The sequence below is a fragment of the Poeciliopsis prolifica genome, unplaced genomic scaffold, assembly GCF_027474105.1.
Source record: "Poeciliopsis prolifica strain line A6 unplaced genomic scaffold, Auburn_PproV2 SCAFFOLD001, whole genome shotgun sequence".
Classification (NCBI taxonomy): Eukaryota; Metazoa; Chordata; class Actinopteri; order Cyprinodontiformes; family Poeciliidae; genus Poeciliopsis; species Poeciliopsis prolifica.
Window position 1 is genome coordinate 14,047,241 of NW_026562376.1, and position 17,777 is coordinate 14,065,017.

Below are 17,777 nucleotides of genomic sequence, written 5' to 3' on the forward strand. Positions count from 1 at the left end.
GGTATCTGCAAAGGTAACAACCAGCAGAGCTGGGAATGATGCAAAAATAAGATTGTTCTGCCGTCAGTTACTCTGCCTGTCTGTTTGCACTGAGCAAATATCAGTCATCTGTAGTGTCAGTGAAAACTCTGGTAAGAATTTCAGAACACAATGTCAGTGTTCATTTGTATATTGAGTGTGACCAATTTTAAATTAAATGTAGAAGAAAACCAAAAAAAAAAAAAAATCCTTGATTTGTCATGCATGTGTTTTTGCGAACATTTCACCTACAACGAGGCGTGGCTCAATTGTGAAATGTTTTACATTCGCTGGAAAAAATCAAATATGTACATTGTATGCTAAAATTTGTGGTATTTCCAGCTGTCTTTTCCTTTTTGTAAGTTTAATCAAAATAAAAATGCTTCTGCTGCCATGTAGTATAACTAGGCTAACAAAAAATCAACCTGTCCATTTCATATGCACACATAGTGATGTTCATGACCATGGGGCGTCCATGCTTCCTGCCAGTAGTTAGTTGATCAGTGGCGCAGTACAGGACACAAAACCATTTAAGCACACTGGCGTATCACAATCTCCAACTAGCATAGCACTCATGTTTATAGATAATTAATATTTTTGTAATGCTGGCAATTCATGTTTTTGCTTTATTATTTTTTATTGCTCTAAAATATTCAAATATTAAACCATACAAAATATATATTTTTAACAATTTACACATAATAATGAAGCTGCTAAATACAATTTTGAGGTTAACTAATCAGAAAAGTGACCAATTTTGCAAAGTATTTATTTTTATTTGTTTTCATTTATTCACCTCTTGTCCTGATACTAAATTGCAGTTGCTGTAGACAGTTCAACTTTGTTCTTGTTACCTTCACCACCTTTATTATGAAAAGAGATCAGGACTTTTAGCGGCAGGTTCACCTTTTGCATCTCATTCTGAATTTGTATGAAGTGGCCCTTCAGTGGACCATAGTTTTGACGCTGCAGGATAAGTGTTCTCCGTTCTGTCTGGAACTCCTCATTACTGTCACATAGCTTTGTTTACAAGTGAAACCGCTCGCCGCACAGTGTCAACCCTCAGCCAAAAGGTCATGCTTCACATTCCAGCCTATTATGCTGCAGCTGCACTGCGTCAACTAGATCGGGCCCAACCTCGATTAGCGTGCATTCTTTGTGTGAAAGTGTCTATTTCTGGTATGTATGGGAATCAGTGCATCTATCTTGAATGTGTAAAGTATGTGCTCTGTGTGAATGAGTGTTTACCAGTGTTTGGTCTATCATCTTTTTTGCCAGGAAGATACTGCCTCGCTTTAAAGAAATAGTTTTGCCAACCATGCTGTTATTCGTGAAAGACCTTCTCAGTTTAAGTATTCATTATCCTGGCGTTTTTTTTATCCTTCTGCTTATTAAACAAAACCTTCCCCTTCACTATGTTTATGCCTTCAAGGGAGTCAGATCATAAAGGTTATGCGTTTTCACTGTGCTGCTGATGCATCCTTAATTGATTTATTTATGAAGTGAAGAAATTGTAAAATAATCTCTTCTTTTTTTTTTCTTTTTTTTTTCCCAAATCAGAGAGCCAAAAGCTTCCTGGGAATAACTTCACAACTGAGTGTAACAGTCCTGGGAACTTCATGTGTGGAGATGGAATGTGTGTCCCAAGTGACTGGCAGTGTAACAAAGTCACCAACTGCGTTGACGGGAGCGACGAGAGAGGCTGTCGTAAGTTGAAGCTTAAACCCCTTTATCAAAACCTGTTTTAGAGTTTTCTAGCTGGTAAAGCAAGATTGCCTACTTAGAGGCGTGCAGTGGTCTTTCAAGTCTTGGACCTTTCTCGTCACAAAGCATTGCAGTCTTCACTGATCTTCCTACCCGGTCCACAGAGCCATGGGCCAGTAAAACCTAATTCTCTGCCGACTTAAATTAACTTCCCTCTTCAGCGCTCACATTGCCCTCCCCATTGCATCCTACATCCTTTTCCTTCATCCCGTTAGCCTCAGTTTAATACCAGGGCAAAACATAATATCATCAAAGACAAGACCAATAACTACTGCATGTGGAAATAGAAAAACATAATTTTACTCTAAGGCAACTGTACTGGCTCATTTTTTATCTTTGCATTGAGCTGGCTCTTATCCCTCTGATCTGCTGCTCCTTGCTTCCTCCCTCCTGACGTACTTTGAGCTCCACACAAAAATGAGATTGCTGATGAAGATTGACTCTGTGTTTCTAAGACGAACTGAAATCCCTATCACTCTGTTAATTTATTTCTCTGTGTATCAGCGTCTTTCTAATTTATCTTATTCGATGGTTTTGGTTTCTAATTTGCTTTGTAGAAGCTGTTCTATTAAAAACATTAAGACCACTTCTTAAAAGAGTTTTACTCTTTTCACCTGACTAAATCTGTTTGGTAAGAAAAACAAAATTACAAATGGCTTATCTTCTCTTCTGTCACTTCGCTTCATTTTCTGTTCTCTTGCCCCTCTAGCTGTCTTTCCTCCCTCAGTTGTCTTGTGGGCAGTTTAGGGAACAGGAAGACAACTCTTGACAGTGTCCCGTAGCACATCAGTGCAAAGAAATATGCATACGGCTGAGTGTCATCAGTCATTTAAGTCTGCAGTGACTTTTTTCCTATAGATTGCAGATTTTCATCTCACTTTTAGAGATGTACTACACTGCTGCTATGATCCCAGCATGTTTTGGCTTCCAGCCTTGGGTAGTCATTAATTATTGATAACCGACAGCAACATGACACAATGAATGTAAGAGAGCAGTCACTTTAAAAACAGCTTCAAAGAAAACATTACAACAAAGACAAAATTATTTGGGAGTTTATACTTTATATTCAGTGGACTGATTGATTTTCTGAATAGACTTGCAGGCTGTTCAATATTAATGGTTCATGACAATATATATATATATTTTTCTTTCTGTAGCTTAGTAATGATAACAAGATATTCTATTATTCCCTTATGGCTAGTAAGGTGTTTGAGATAAAATATTTTTATCAACTAACACCCCATCCAATTTACCTTTAAAGTTGTAAAAAATTAAAACTTGCCCATATGGTGCAGATTCTGTACACCAGATATAGTATCTGTTTGACATTTACCTTATATTCCCACAATTGTGCAGATCTGCAAAAAAAAAAGAGAGAAAAAAAAATAAAATAATTCCCAAATCCCAAAATATTAAGTGTGTCCCATGTCTGACTCAGTTTACTTGAAGATGTTGTTAGTAAGAATAAAAGTAGGCCAGTTTTTTTTTTTTTTTTTTTTTTTTGCTGATATTTTGTGAAGCATCTATGCCAAAAGATCTTCAACCATCACACTCGGCCTGCCTCTGCTGTCAGGGGACTATTTGCACTTGTTGTAGACAACTGCATTATCTCTTCTGGCGTAAGTAGGCCCTATTATCCCTAAATAGATGGCTAGTTGTCATGTGGCTTCCTCATGAAAATGCTCTTGCTCCAAAAGGGTCTCTGCAGACACAGACAGACAGATAAATGGAAGAATGGGAAAAGGGAAAGTAAAGGAAGGAGAAGAGGTGCAGGAAGGACTTATTATGATAGCTCCAGCAGTAGTTCTGTCAGGAAGGGTATTATCTGAGGACACAATGCCTGGAAACCTTCGGGCTTCAGTACTTTGCTCTGCAAGCAGAATCATAATTATCTGTCCCCTGCTAAGATGAAACACACACACAAACTCATGTTTCAATATTTATTCAATAGAAGGACATGACAGTTTGCTGTCCCTTTGTCCGTAAGCAACGTCAATGTCGTGTTACAATAAATATTAATATTTTTTTAAAATCACCTTAGTTATTGTAAAATATTGTTGTCAAACTGACATTATGTTTGAAAGTTGCTAGCTACAGGTGTATCTATGTTAATTAATACCTGCAACACATAAGAAATTGTGCAATTACTTATAGATTTACTCTGCAGAATTTGACCCAGGGAGCAAGTTTTTGAAAAAGTAAGAAATTTAGTTTAAGTGGAATTTCAGGTTTGCATCATATTTACGATGGTTCAACATTACATGATGTAACAAGACTCAACTATATCAATGAGGATCGGCAGTAGGCAGTGAGGTTTCCGGTTATCAGTTTAGGTTAGTAAACACTGCATTGGATAAGGAAGCTTTATCAGCTTCTGCTGTAGCGTCTACAGCATTTACATCTCCTCTGTCAGACTTTTACCCCCAAAGAATACAACTTAGATAACTAAACATATGAGTTTTTGATAAAGTAAGTGAAGTGACATCCAAAGGGTTCCACTTTGCGTGTTTCAACCAGTTTGACTCCGATGATACTGGAACTATGATGCCGACATGCACGGATGGCAAAGCTAACACAAACATTGATTATCTAACTGATTGAATGTTTTCCATTTGATTGGTTTCTGTCTGTTTACTTCTCATAAGTCACATTTGTCTTTTAATACTTGTTTTATAGATACCTGTCATGGGGGACATAAAATTGTGGAGCAAAAACAAATACAAAGTGATGCAGAGAACTAAAGAAATCATTTGCCTGAACAAAATGTCTTTTTTCTGGTAGCATGGACTCAGTCCTTCCCTATGGTGTCAGCTGTATTGATGTTTACAGCATAGGCTGTACTTCAAGTACAGGGATAGCAGGGCTAACTGGACAGATTGTTCTCATTATAGGTTTTCTGCCTTGCTGCCATCATAGCTGTAGTTATAGGGTATTCAGGTCTTGGCAGGATATAATATTTGGACTTGAAAATCATTTTTGAGTTCTGACTCCTCATCAAAAAGCCCCCTTGGGTCTTGATAGCAGTTTCACTCAAAATGATCTCTGCAGATCAGATGAAATCTTGCCATTTCCCTCCTCCCTCAGCCACTTCCATGTGAGTCAATGTTAACAAATTATTCTGAAATACAGTATTATAATCTGGAATGTGGCTCAGAGGTTTTGCCACACCCACATGGATGGTGATTACATAAAAGTTAGAATGTTTGCGAGACATTTTTAATTCAAAACATGCAAATAAATGTTTTGAATCTTTAAGTGTGACCTTTGTAAAGGTCACACTTAAAGAACTCTGACTTAAAGAACTCTGACTTTTGACTTGACTTGCTTTGAGGCTTGTTTTTGAAAAGTGTTTTACTTTGACACAATAACAATTTACAATCTAAGAGGTTAATAAAACTAGCTGCAATATAATGTTTCCATAGTGAGTCAAGATTTAAAGTGACTTTGATCATATTTTACAGAAAAGGCCTGACTTTAAGTTATGTGTGTGTTGTGAGTTGCACTCTCAGATTTTAGGAAAGCTTTGCACATATATTTTTTTTTTCCTATGTAACATGTGATGGGAGCTTCTATACGAATATTTCCAAAACCCATTATTTTATTCCATATAAGTATAAACACATTTTTTACTGATATAAAATTCGCATACGGCCCAGAAGGAAGTCTGGGCCTCCCTTCTTAAGCTGCTACCCCCGCGATCCAACCCCGGATAAGCGGCAGACGATGAATGGATCTAAACAAATCCTTAGTTGTTGACGTCCTTGAAATAATAACATATTTGTAAGAAAAATCCAACTGTGGAGCTGTAGAGTTGAACATGTTGGTTGCACCCAGAAAAAAAACTTTCCAAATTCATCTCAATACAACAATGCAGCTTATGCTTATATTGATTATTGTTTGATGTTGCTGACTTATCTTGGTTGATCAAAGTTTAAAGAAGCAAACCTTTTTGGCAGTTTTAGCAATGTATTCACATCATATGAGGGTAAAGAGAGCTGGATGCAAAGGACCAGACAGGCAAGTGAATAAAAATGGATTGCTTACAAAAGTTTCAAAAACTTATAAGAACTAAAGTCCAGGAGACTCTGTCATAGTCCACCACAAGAGCAACACAGAGCGACAAGAGTGTGCTTTTTGTGCATGAACATATATATTTCGTATGCAAAGTTTTCTCTAAATCAGTGTGTAATTTTACAAGAAGCATTTGAACCAGAAGGCAACTGTAATTGATCCCCTTTAAGCCCATTAGGCAGCAGATTGTGCTGATGTGGCTGTCTCAGATCCAAGGAATACTATGTTGCCTCAAGTAAAGGTCAAATGTGATTACATTTTGCGGTCTCATTAAATAAATGTCAGTTTTAAAATCAAGCTTTTTGCATGTTAAGCAAAATATGACTTTCAAATGGTTTTGTCACTAGAAAATGACACCATTGGTAGTTTTCTCAGTATGGCTATTTAATTTGAATAAGCTTTGAAGCTTTCACTCACGGGGATGAATGAGCTGCATAAGCTGTAAAAGGCTCGCGATACAGATCAACCCACACAGGAACCTCGGCAGATACTCGGCGAAGGATTTCATACACTTTTCTCACGAACAGTTACTTTAACTCAAAAGTAAACTTTGTCTGTGCCTTCTTGTTGACCTGAGTGCATTATATGCCGATGCTAACGCCTGTGCTGAGGTTTTTAAGTGAATCATGAAAACTTCCACAGACTTTTCTACCTTCGATCTATTATTCATCGCAAATGTTCCAGTCTGCTAAGCCCAGTGGACCATGCTGCGAGAATTGTATCTTGAATAGTTAAGAATTTATTGACCAACATGAGACGAACTGCTTTCTTATTTTGCGACCCAGGACTTCTCCTTTTGTTAGTGTGTCCTTCAGATTCCTTCTTGGAAAAAAAGTGAGCTTGGGTAATGTTAAAAAAGTTTTGTAATTCATATTTTGGGAAGAAGCGTTCATCATGTGATTTTAAAGGATGCAATACACTGTGTAGCCTGCACAAAATAATAACCCCGTATTTTATTTTGGCGGGTCAAACCGGACAGCACGCTTTAAATTCGGGGTCAGAACTGCACTCGGATCTGCTCAATTGCTTTTGCTGCTGTCTGCTGGTGTTGGCGTTTTCCTAAATCGCTGAAGAATATTGCAAAATCGAGCCCAATTAACACAGCCGAAGGATTATATTGGGTATAGTCTGACAACTGCTCGACGGTGAGTCGTTTATTTTACGTCTTTTGTTTTTTTTTGTATAGTAGAAAATGCGGTGGCGACACGCCCACTTAAAATGATGTACTGGCGTCTTAGAATGGTCTTGTAAACTAAAAGATCATTCTTTCTTTGTTAATTTTGTGGCCGAATAGAATATATATTCTCAATGAATTAAGCAAACCTTTTGATTTTTGTAATTTGCCCTTTACGGATACTTTTAGTTACTTTTCATTGATTTTGTTAACGGCCAATGGAACTTTGGAATTGGTTAATTTCTTTAGGGTTGCGCAACAAAACAGAAAAAAAAAACTATTTGAAGTAGTAATTAAGTCAATTAAGTTTAATTGACTTTAATGTCAATTAAACTTGGATACAACTTGAAAGTGCACTTTATTAGATCTGTGACTTTATTAGATCTGTGACTTTATTAGATCTGTGATTTTACTAGATCTCTGACTACTTGATCTGTAACTTGATTCTAATCTGTAACATTAATGTGATTAATTTGAAACTCATTTGAATCATTTCTGATAAGTACTTTATGGAATATAACTATTTTTTGTAATGAATGTTTATGTGTCTCAAATAGCAGATTAAGCCTGTTACATGCTAATTTGTTTTATTTATGACCTTGTTTAGGTCAGGTTTTTTTTCCACCCCGGTTTCAACCCAGGATGGTGAGCTACCAGATCACCGCAGCTTTGCGGTAGGACTAACTTGGACCAAATTGCTTTAGTTCTCTGGACCTATAGCCCTGGATCATGGACTAGGGAAAACAAAAGGACCTAGTCAGACTGTGATTGGTGGATCATTAATCACTCTGCATGTAAAGTACTGGACTTGAATGAGAAAAAGAACTCTTGGGTGTTATCGGGATTTATTTATTTATTTGTTTAATTATTGATTTATTTTTGTTGTTGTCTTCTTGTTGTAATTATTGTTTATACTCATAGGAAATATATATATTATTATTATTGAATACCTCCCTAAATATATGCAAAGATATGCTTTTGAATACAATGACTTAAACTTACAACCTGTCTGTTGGTGTTTTATTCACATGCACGGGCTCCTCAGGCGAACCCTTCTGATTGCCTATTGCTATATTTGGCTGTAGTCAGGCGCCTAGCCTCAGTGAGCGTTACACTTGGTGAGCTAGCCAGGAGCCTGTGAGTGTGAATATTTTTTTGGGGGGTTCCTTAGTTACACTTTGAATATTTATTTGAGTTTTGAGGAGGAAAAGCTTGAGTAAAATATATAATATAGAGGGGAAAAGAAAAATAAACATGGATTTTGTTGCGCAATCTGGTATAAATGTATCACAGTCAGTGATGATTACTGGTGCTACTAATACCAAGGCCGATGAAGAAATACTTGATTGCTTGAGTAGCTATGGTAAGCTTAGTCGCACTCTGTATGTAACTGATTCCTCAAGCACTTTTTTTAAAAACCTGATCGTTGAATTTGCGGATTCCACTGCTTTTTCCGCATTGCAACCGCTTTTGCCTTATACTTACTCCTCTCAAACAACTACTGATCTTGTGTTCCGTGTCACTGCTTTGGCACTCGAGTACGCAGCCACAGTCGATAGCAGCAGTAGTCATCAGCCCAACTATGTCACTGAACTTAAGAAAATCGCTGAGCAGAGCGGCCATCGTTTTGAAGATGTATTAAAGGTAGTAATGAGCCAGATCGGCCAACATTTGCATGCAGCAGGAGCCGACGACAATTTTGGAGGTGATGCTGGCATTAGAGATGATGATGATGATGATGATTATGACGACGACGATGACGATGAAGAGGGTGGAACAAAGGTAAAAGAGGAAGAGGATACATTCATTGCTCGACAGCCAGTGCAAACAGGATTGAGATCAGGGTCATTATCCTCACTTCCTCCTGCTCATTCCTCTGCGGAGCAGGGAGCACGACCCCGACGCAGGAAACCGGAACCAGCTTCAAGGCTGACACTGTCCACCAATGACCTCAATCCACCTCAAATACAACGGGTTGTTGTTGAACATGTGGTCAGAAATGCTGATTTGACTGGTTCAACCTCACTTCGTCTTCGAACTTTTTCTGGACGGCTTCCTAAGCCGAGTAATGAAGCGGATTTGAGTCCTGGCGTTCCCAGATTGAGTCTCTGCTTGCTGACCCCAGCTTTCCTGCGCTGCATATCACCAGAAAAATTACAGAAAGCTTGTCATCACCTGCAGCTGACTTGGTCAAAGGTTTGAGCCCCAACACATCACCAGCGATTTTGCTAAATATACTGGATTCTGCCTTTGGGACAGTGCAGGACGGTGAAGAACTGTATGCCCAATATTTAAACATTCTCCAGAATCCAGGGGAACGACCGTCAGTTACCTTCAAAGGCTTCTGCTTACTCTTAACACTGTTGTGAAGCAAGGAGGAATCTCACCTGCAGACATTAATAAACATCTATTGAAACAGTTTTGTCGTGGGTGCTGGGACAACACTGTCATAACCAAGTTACAGCTGGAACAAAAGAAAGATAACCCACCATCTTTCTCTGATTTGTTGTTGCTATTGAGAACAGAAGAAGACAGACAGTATGCTAAAGAATCACTTATGAAAAAGCATATGGGCACATCAAAACAGAAAGTTCATATCCAGTCCCAAAGTGCCTGTCCTTGTGGACATTCTGCACCCAATGAAGAGCTGAAAGAAATGAAAAAAGAACTTCAGAAATTACAGCAGCAAATGTCTCAACTTCTGTCCAAGAAAAGTTCAACTGAATTCAAGTCCATGCCAACACAGAAGAAATCATACTCTTCTTCACCTCAGTCAAAAACCAAGCCCAAGCCCTGGTACTGTTTTAATTGTGGAGAAGATGGTCATCTTTCCTCCTCCTGCACAAGTAAAGCAAACCCTAGTCTTGTTGAGCAGAAAAAGAAACTGTTACGCCAAAAGCAGCAAGCATGGGATGAAAAGAATTCAAAATCTTTAAACTAAGAACAGCTTCTATTGTGGGACACACAGAAGCTGTGCATATGAACAGTCCCAAAGAACGCCAGATAAAGACAGTGCCACGAGGTCTTGTTGGCACAAAGAGTACAGGCCAAGTTCAAATAAAAGGAGATTGGTTCAACTGCCTCCTTGATTCTGGCTCACAGGTTACTACTATCCCCTACTCCTTCTACAATACTTACCTCAGGGATCATGAAATTAAACCAATAAGCAACCTGTTGGAAATAGAAGGAGCTAATGGACAAACAGTGCCTTACCTGGGATATGTAGAGATTAACATAACCTTCCCGCCTGAATTGTTTGGTTTACTTGTTGAAGTCGACACACTCACTCTTGTTGTGCCTGATATTAAACCTTCTCAACATCTGATTCTTATTGGCACCAACACCTTAGATGTTGCTTATAGCAAACATTTTGATACCCATCCTGATGACTCATTTCAACCTTTGATGTCAGGCTATATAGCAGTGTATAAGATCCTCCAACACCGCTATGCCCAGAGGTTGAATGACTATAATGCAAATGTCACCCTGCAGTCTAATCAGCCTCAACTCATCCCTGCTGGCCAAACCACAGTTGTAGAAGGTTGCTTGGCTGCAAGATTATGGCAAGATGTAAAACAAGTCCTCCTTGAACATCCAAATTCTTATGCTCTCCCTGGTGGGCTTATGGTAAAAACGTGCCTCATTGACTTGCCTCAACATAGGCCCTGTCATCTGCCAGTTGTGGTAAGCAATGAGTCTGACCATGAGATTCATATTCCAGCACGAGCAGTCATAGCAGAAATCAGCACTTTCCAGAGTGTTATCTCCCAAGAGCAAAAAGTTCAGAATTCAACCCAGTCTACAGAGTCACTACAACAATCTCAACCACATTACAACTTTGGAGATTCACCTTTATCTCCTGAATGGAAGCAGCGAATCACCGAAAAACTCAACAGTATCCCTGAGGTGTTTGCAAAGCATGACTTGGACTTTGGCCGGACAGACAAGGTTAAACATCAAATCAAGTTGTCTGATCCCACTCCTTTTAAACAAAGGCCAAGACCAATCCACCCTCAGGATGTCGATGCTGTCAGAAAACACTTGCAAGAACTTTCTGATTCAGGAGTAATAAGAGAGTCTAATTCGCCATTCGCTTCCCCAATAGTGGTTGTTCGCAAGAAGAACGGCAGTGTACGCCTTTGTATTGACTATAGAAAATTAAATCTCCAGACAATAAAGGACGCCTATGCTCTACCAAAGCTGGAAGATACCTTTTCTGCCCTTTCTGGATCAAAGTGGTTCACTGTGTTAGACCTCAAGTCAGGATATTACCAGATTGAAATGGAGGAAAAGGATAAATCCAAAACGGCCTTTGTTTGTCCATTGGGGTTTTGGGAATTCAACCGCATGCCCCAAGGGGTCACTAATGCCCCAAGCACATTCCAATGGTTGATGGAAAAATGCATGGGGGAGCTGAATCTAAAAGAAGTTTTGGTCTTTATTGATGATTTGATTATTTTTGCACCCACTCTGGAGGAACACGAAGAACGCCTGATGAATGTTCTCAACAAACTTAAAGACTTTGGGTTGAAATTGTCTGTTGAGAAATGTGTATTTTTTCAAACATCTGTGAAATATCTTGGGCATGTAGTGTCCCAGAATGGTGTTGAGACTGATCCTGATAAGATCAAAACACTTACTTCCTGGCCAGTACCCAAGAACCTGAAAGAATTGAGATCTTTCCTTGGTTTCTCTGGATATTACCGCCGTTTTGTTCAAGGATATTCAGTCATAGTTAAGCCACTGCATGACCTCACTGCTGGTTATCCGCCATCCCAGAAGAAACTGAGGTCAACTGTGAAACCAGAAAATTACCTGAACCCCAAAGCACCATTTGGAGGACGGTGGACACCAGTGTGCCAGCAGGCCTTTGAAACCATCATTAAGAGATTAACTTCTGCTCCTGTACTGGCATTTGCTGATCCACAGAAGCCCTACACACTCCACACTGATGCCAGTTCTACTGGTCTTGGTGCGGTGTTGTATCAGGAGCACGACAGAACAAACAGAGTTGTGGCATATGCCAGCAGAGGTCTCTCGCGAAGTGAGTCTAAATACCCAGCTCATAAATTAGAGTTTCTCGCTCTAAAATGGGCAGTAACGGAGAAATTTAATGATTATCTGTACGGCGCTCAGTTCACAGTTGTCACAGACAGCAATCCACTAACTTACTTGTTGTCCTCAGCAAAACTCGATGCCACCAGTTACAGATGGCTTGCAGCCTTGTCTACATTCACGTTCAAGATCAATTACAGAGCTGGAAAGCAGAACATGGATGCTGATGGATTGTCTCGGAGACCTCATGGTGAGCTGTCTGATGATCTTATCTCCAGAAAGGAACACGAACGAGTCCTGAAATTCGTTCAGCAACACCTAAATGAACCAGATTATGTCCCTATTGACCAACCCACCATTGAAGCGGTTTGTGCTCGTCACATGGTGTATAGTAGAGGTGTACATCTTGACAATGCTCTGGTGTTGTCTATGTCCGCCCATGTCAACAGCCTACCGGATAGTTTTACTGACGATGAACAGTTCAACTCCTCTTCTCTTCCTCAATTCTCATTAGATGACATTGCAGTCAAACAGCGTGACGACCCTGTTATCCGCCATGTCATAGCTACACTCGAAGGAGGAGAGTCACCATCACCATCAGTGAGGGAAGAACTTCCTGAATTGCCCCTGCTACTGCGAGAAGTAAACAAACTGGAGCTCCAAAACAACCTTCTCGTTAGGAGGAGACAAGTGGGAAGTGAGCCAACATACCAACTAGTATTACCTCAGAGGTATCGAGCTGCTGTGCTACACCAACTGCATAACCAAATGGGTCATATGGGAATTGAAAGAACTCTCGATTTAGTCCGTTCCCGTTTCTACTGGCCCAGAATGTTCATCGACGTTGTTGACAAAGTCAGAACTTGTGAAAGGTGTGTGAAACGCAAATCATTGCCTGAGCGAGCTGCACCTTTGGTCAACATCAAAACCACTCATCCATTGGAGTTGGTGTGTATGGATTTCCTTTCTGTAGAACCGGATCGCAGAGTCAAAGACATTCTTGTCATAACAGACCACTTCACAAAGTATGCCATTGCTGTGCCTACTCCAAACCAAAAAGCCAGAACTGTTGCAAAGTGTTTGTGGGACAATTTCCTTGTGCACTATGGTATTCCGGAAAGATTGCACAGCGATCAGGGTTCAGATTTTGAATCGCGAACCATTCGAGAGCTCTGCAAGATGGTCAATATCCACAAAATAAGAACCACTCCATACCATCCAAGAGGAAACCCTGTTGAGCGTTTTAATCGGACACTGCTGGACATGTTGGGAACGTTAACCGAAAAGGAAAAAACTCATTGGAAAGACTTTGTAAAACCGCTAGTGCATGCCTACAATTGCACGAAAAACAATGTTACAGGATACTCACCATATGAGCTGATGTTTGGACGCCAACCTCGCCTACCAGTGGACTTAGCCTTTGGACTGCCATTGAGTAGGGACGGATTTACCTCCCATACGCAGTATGTGCAGAAGTTAAAGTCCCACCTGGAGGAAAGCTATAAACTGGCTAGTAGGAACTCAGCTAAGGTGATGCAACGTAACAAGACTCGATTTGATCGAAAAGTTACTGCATCAGACCTGGACATTGGAGACAGAGTATTGGTGAGGAATGTGCGACTAAGAGGGAAGCACAAGCTCGCAGATAAATGGGAGTCATCTGTGTATATTGTTGTGAAGAAAGCCGGCAATCTTCCTGTGTACACAGTCAGACCAGAAAGCCAAGACAAACCACTAAGAACCCTACATCGAGACCTTTTATTACCATGTGGGTACTTACCAGTTCCTGAGGAGGAAATACCTACCAGAGACAAAAACAAATCTCCTGTGTTTTCCCCAGTACCTGCTGCTGATGATGACCAAGCAGAGGATGAACTAATCAATCCACCTCTGCACATTCCACTATCTTATGAACCTGTCAAATTTACAATTGACCTTGATCTACCTCCTGCTGAGCAGCCTGTCGACTTCACACAATTCCCAGGACCTGTCACTGAAGAAGACAGGGTCGCTGAGGAAGATTAACCCAAACCTGTGGAAGGGAAACCCACAACTGTTGAAAAGGAACAACTAGCAACAGGCAGTGAGGAACCTGAAATTGATTCTGGACAAATCACTTCTGCAGAGATCTCCAGAGCTGATGGAAGTCTCTCTCTAGATCCTGATACTCCAGAATCTGACAAGGCAGGAGTTGACATGCAAGAGCTTGATGTGCCAGACATTTCCAGCTATGCTTAAGAACCTCAAGAACCAGTGGAATCAGTAGCTCTGGATACTGAGGACCAACCCCTGAGACGTTCCAGCCGTACAAGACATCCACCAGATCGGCTACAGTATACTTAAACCTGGCAACCCATTATTGAAAAGCATCCAGACTTTGCTTCATGGATTGAGTTCTGCTTTCTCCTTCGCCCATCAAGCAGATGAAGAGCAATTGATTGCTTCATACCCCAGCCAGCCACCTATCTGCTGCCAGCCTACTACATGTGCGAGGACGTACATGGAATCAGGAGGGGAGAGTGTAACCTGCACAAAATAATAAACCCGTATTTTATTTTGGCGGGTCAAACCGGACAGCACGCTTTAAATTCGGGGTCAGAACTGCACTCGGATCTGCTCAATTGCTTTTGCTGCTGTCGCTGTGGCTGGCTGCTGGTGTTGGCGTTTTCCTAAATCGCTGAAGAATATTGCAAAATCGAGCCCAATTAACACAGCCGAAGGATTATATTGGGTATAGTCTGACAACTGCTCGACGGTGAGTCGTTTATTTTACGTCTTTTGTTTTTTTTTGTATAGTAGAAATGCGGTGGCGACACGCCCACTTAAAATGATGTACTGGCGTCTTAGAATGGTCTTGTAAACTAAAAGATCATTCTTTCTTTGTTAATTTTGTGGCCGAATAGAATATATATTCTCAATGAATTAAGCAAACCTTTTGATTTTTGTAAATTTGCCCTTTACGGATACTTTTAGTTACTTTTCATTGATTTTGTTAACGGCCAATGGAACTTGGAATTGGTTAATTCTTTAGGGTTGCGCAACAAAACAGAAAAAAAAAACTATTTGAAGTAGTAATTAAGTCAATTAAGTTTAATTGACTTTAATGTCAATTAAACTTGGATACAACTTGAAAGTGCACTTTATTAGATCTGTGACTTTATTAGATCTGTGACTTTATTAGATCTGTGATTTTACTAGATCTCTGACTACTTGATCTGTAACTTGATTCTAATCTGTAACATTAATGTGATTAATTTGAAACTCATTTGAATCATTTCTGATAAGTACTTTATGGAATATAACTATTTTTTGTAATGAATGTTTATGTGTCTCAAATAGCAGATTAAGCCTGTTACATGCTAATTTGTTTTATTTATGACCTTGTTTAGGTCAGGTTTTTTTTCCACCCCCGGTTTCAACCCAGGATGGTGAGCTACCAGATCACCGCAGCTTTGCGGTAGGACTAACTTGGACCAAATTGCTTTAGTTCTCTGGACCTATAGCCCTGGATCATGGACTAGGGAAAACAAAAGGACCTAGTCAGACTGTGATTGGTGGATCATTAATCACTCTGCATGTAAAGTACTGGACTTGAATGAGAAAAAGAACTCTTGGGTGTTATCGGGATTTATTTATTTATTTGTTTAATTATTGATTTATTTTTGTTGTTGTCTTCTTGTTGTAATTATTGTTTATACTCATAGGAAAATACAAATATATATTATTATTATTGAATACCTCCCTAAATATATGCAAAGATATGCTTTTGAATACAATGACTTAAACTTACAACCTGTCTGTTGGTGTTTTATTCACATGCACGGGCTCCTCAGGCGAACCCTTCTGATTGCCTATTGCTATATTTGGCTGTAGTCAGGCGCCTAGCCTCAGTGAGCGTTACAACTGTATTAGTATCCTGCTGAGAAAGGCTGGAATTCTAGGTTTTTTCTCAAAGGTTTAGCCAAATTTCAAACAGAAGCCTATCTGTAGACTTTGTAGTATGTTCACTGTTGATTACCTTTGCTCTCTTCATAGTTCTTGTGTCACAGTAATGGTGCCTTGCAACACCTTTCAAACCTATTAAACCTTTTCACATATTGTCACATTACAACTGTATAGTTTAATTTATTATCAGGATTTTGTTACACAGATTGACATAAAGTTGGAGGATCCAGTAAATATCCAGCTGTTCTGTTAATAGATCAGAGGTGTGCTAAAGAACATGTGTGAACAAATAGCAACATCAAGACCAAGAAGCACACCAGACAGTTCAAAGAGAAACATTTATGTGGGTCAGTTTATAAAACTATATCTCAAGCTTTAAACATCTTAGGAGGTGCTTTTAATCTTTTGCAAGAAAATGGAAAAGATCTAATGCAACTTCAATACATGGTTGTCAACCTTACCTGACAGGTTGGGTAAGGAAACATTAATCAGAGAAGCAACTAACATGGGTTCACAACTCCAGTGAGAGTCTGTTGACAAGAAACTTATTAGTTGTGTGCTGCACACATCTTGCTTTTGTGGAAGAGGGTAGAAAATCAAACAACTGAAAGCTCTATTTAAAGTTAGTCATGTAGGAGCTGGCCAACATGTGGAAGAAGGTGTTTTTCTTAGATTGGATCAAAATCACTTTTTGTGAGGCTGCTCTTCCTTAAGAAAGACAGATTACTTGGTAAAAGTTCATGAATAGAGGTGCATACAAATTCAGTCCAATTGAGAAGCTGAAAATTGCTATGCACACATGTTCTCCATTCACTTCCAAAGAAGAATTTTCCTTAAGGAAATGGAACGAAATCCATCAAAAGATGTTATTGTAACAAGAGGTGATTCTGTCAAGTGTTGACCGAGGGGGGTGACTGCAACTGGATGACACAGTTTTCAGATTTTATTTCATATAAATTGTTATCTGTAGTCTATAATCCTAATTCTCTGAAGATTGTGGTGGTAACTAGACAAAAAGTATAACAGTTCAGGGAGAATTAATCCTTTCAGAAAGCACTTCACTTGCATGGAATCACATGTGTATCACTCCATGTGATGCTTCAGTGACTCAGAATGAAAAAAAAAGTACATTTTGTTTTGTGTGTGTTTAAAGTGACCATAACTGGTTGAATCTGTACCTGGAGCTTTTTATAACTTTGTGCATCATTGCGTACTATGGAGCTCACCTCCTGACAACAGAGGGAAAAAAAAACAAGTCATGAATAAATTGGTTTAATAAACTGTGCTCTGGGAGTTGGAGTTCTTGCTTGTGGATAAGCTATCATGTCAGATGTTGTCAGTCTGCGCTCACAGATTTTTTTTAATGTGTGCATATTTTTTAGACATGACTTCTTTCTTCGGACGGAAAATAGGAAAGCAAGTTTGTGTATGACGAAAGTGTTGTGATAGATGTATAGTTATGTAAGCCTGAAGGTGAGCTTCCTTCAGACCATTTAATAGGCTGCAGAGTTTTCACCTCACAGAGTAGATTCAACTCAGAGTGCTTTGAACTACTGAGGTTGTAATAAAAAAGCTAGTCTGGCACAACATACTACCTTCAGTGGAAAACACCAACACAAGCATTTAGCCACAGTTTTTGCTAGAACAGAATCATTAATATATTTGCTGGCATGATCAAGGGAACCTGAGGCGGAGATTAAGAGGGCATGGTCCTGAATAATTCCTCACAAAGAGGTCAAAAGTACTATCC

General features: G+C 39.5%; 1 protein-coding gene across 1 annotated transcript in view; it reads left to right on the top strand.

Annotated features, from left to right (window-relative positions):
- ldlrad3 (low density lipoprotein receptor class A domain containing 3) overlaps window positions 1-17,777 on the top strand; it is a 106,370-nt gene that overhangs the window by 32,284 nt on the left and 56,309 nt on the right. Inside the window, exon 2 of the mRNA XM_055031685.1 lies at window positions 1,579-1,725. Coding sequence (XP_054887660.1) covers window positions 1,579-1,725 — 147 coding nt within the window. The remainder of the gene's footprint in view (window positions 1-1,578; window positions 1,726-17,777) is intronic.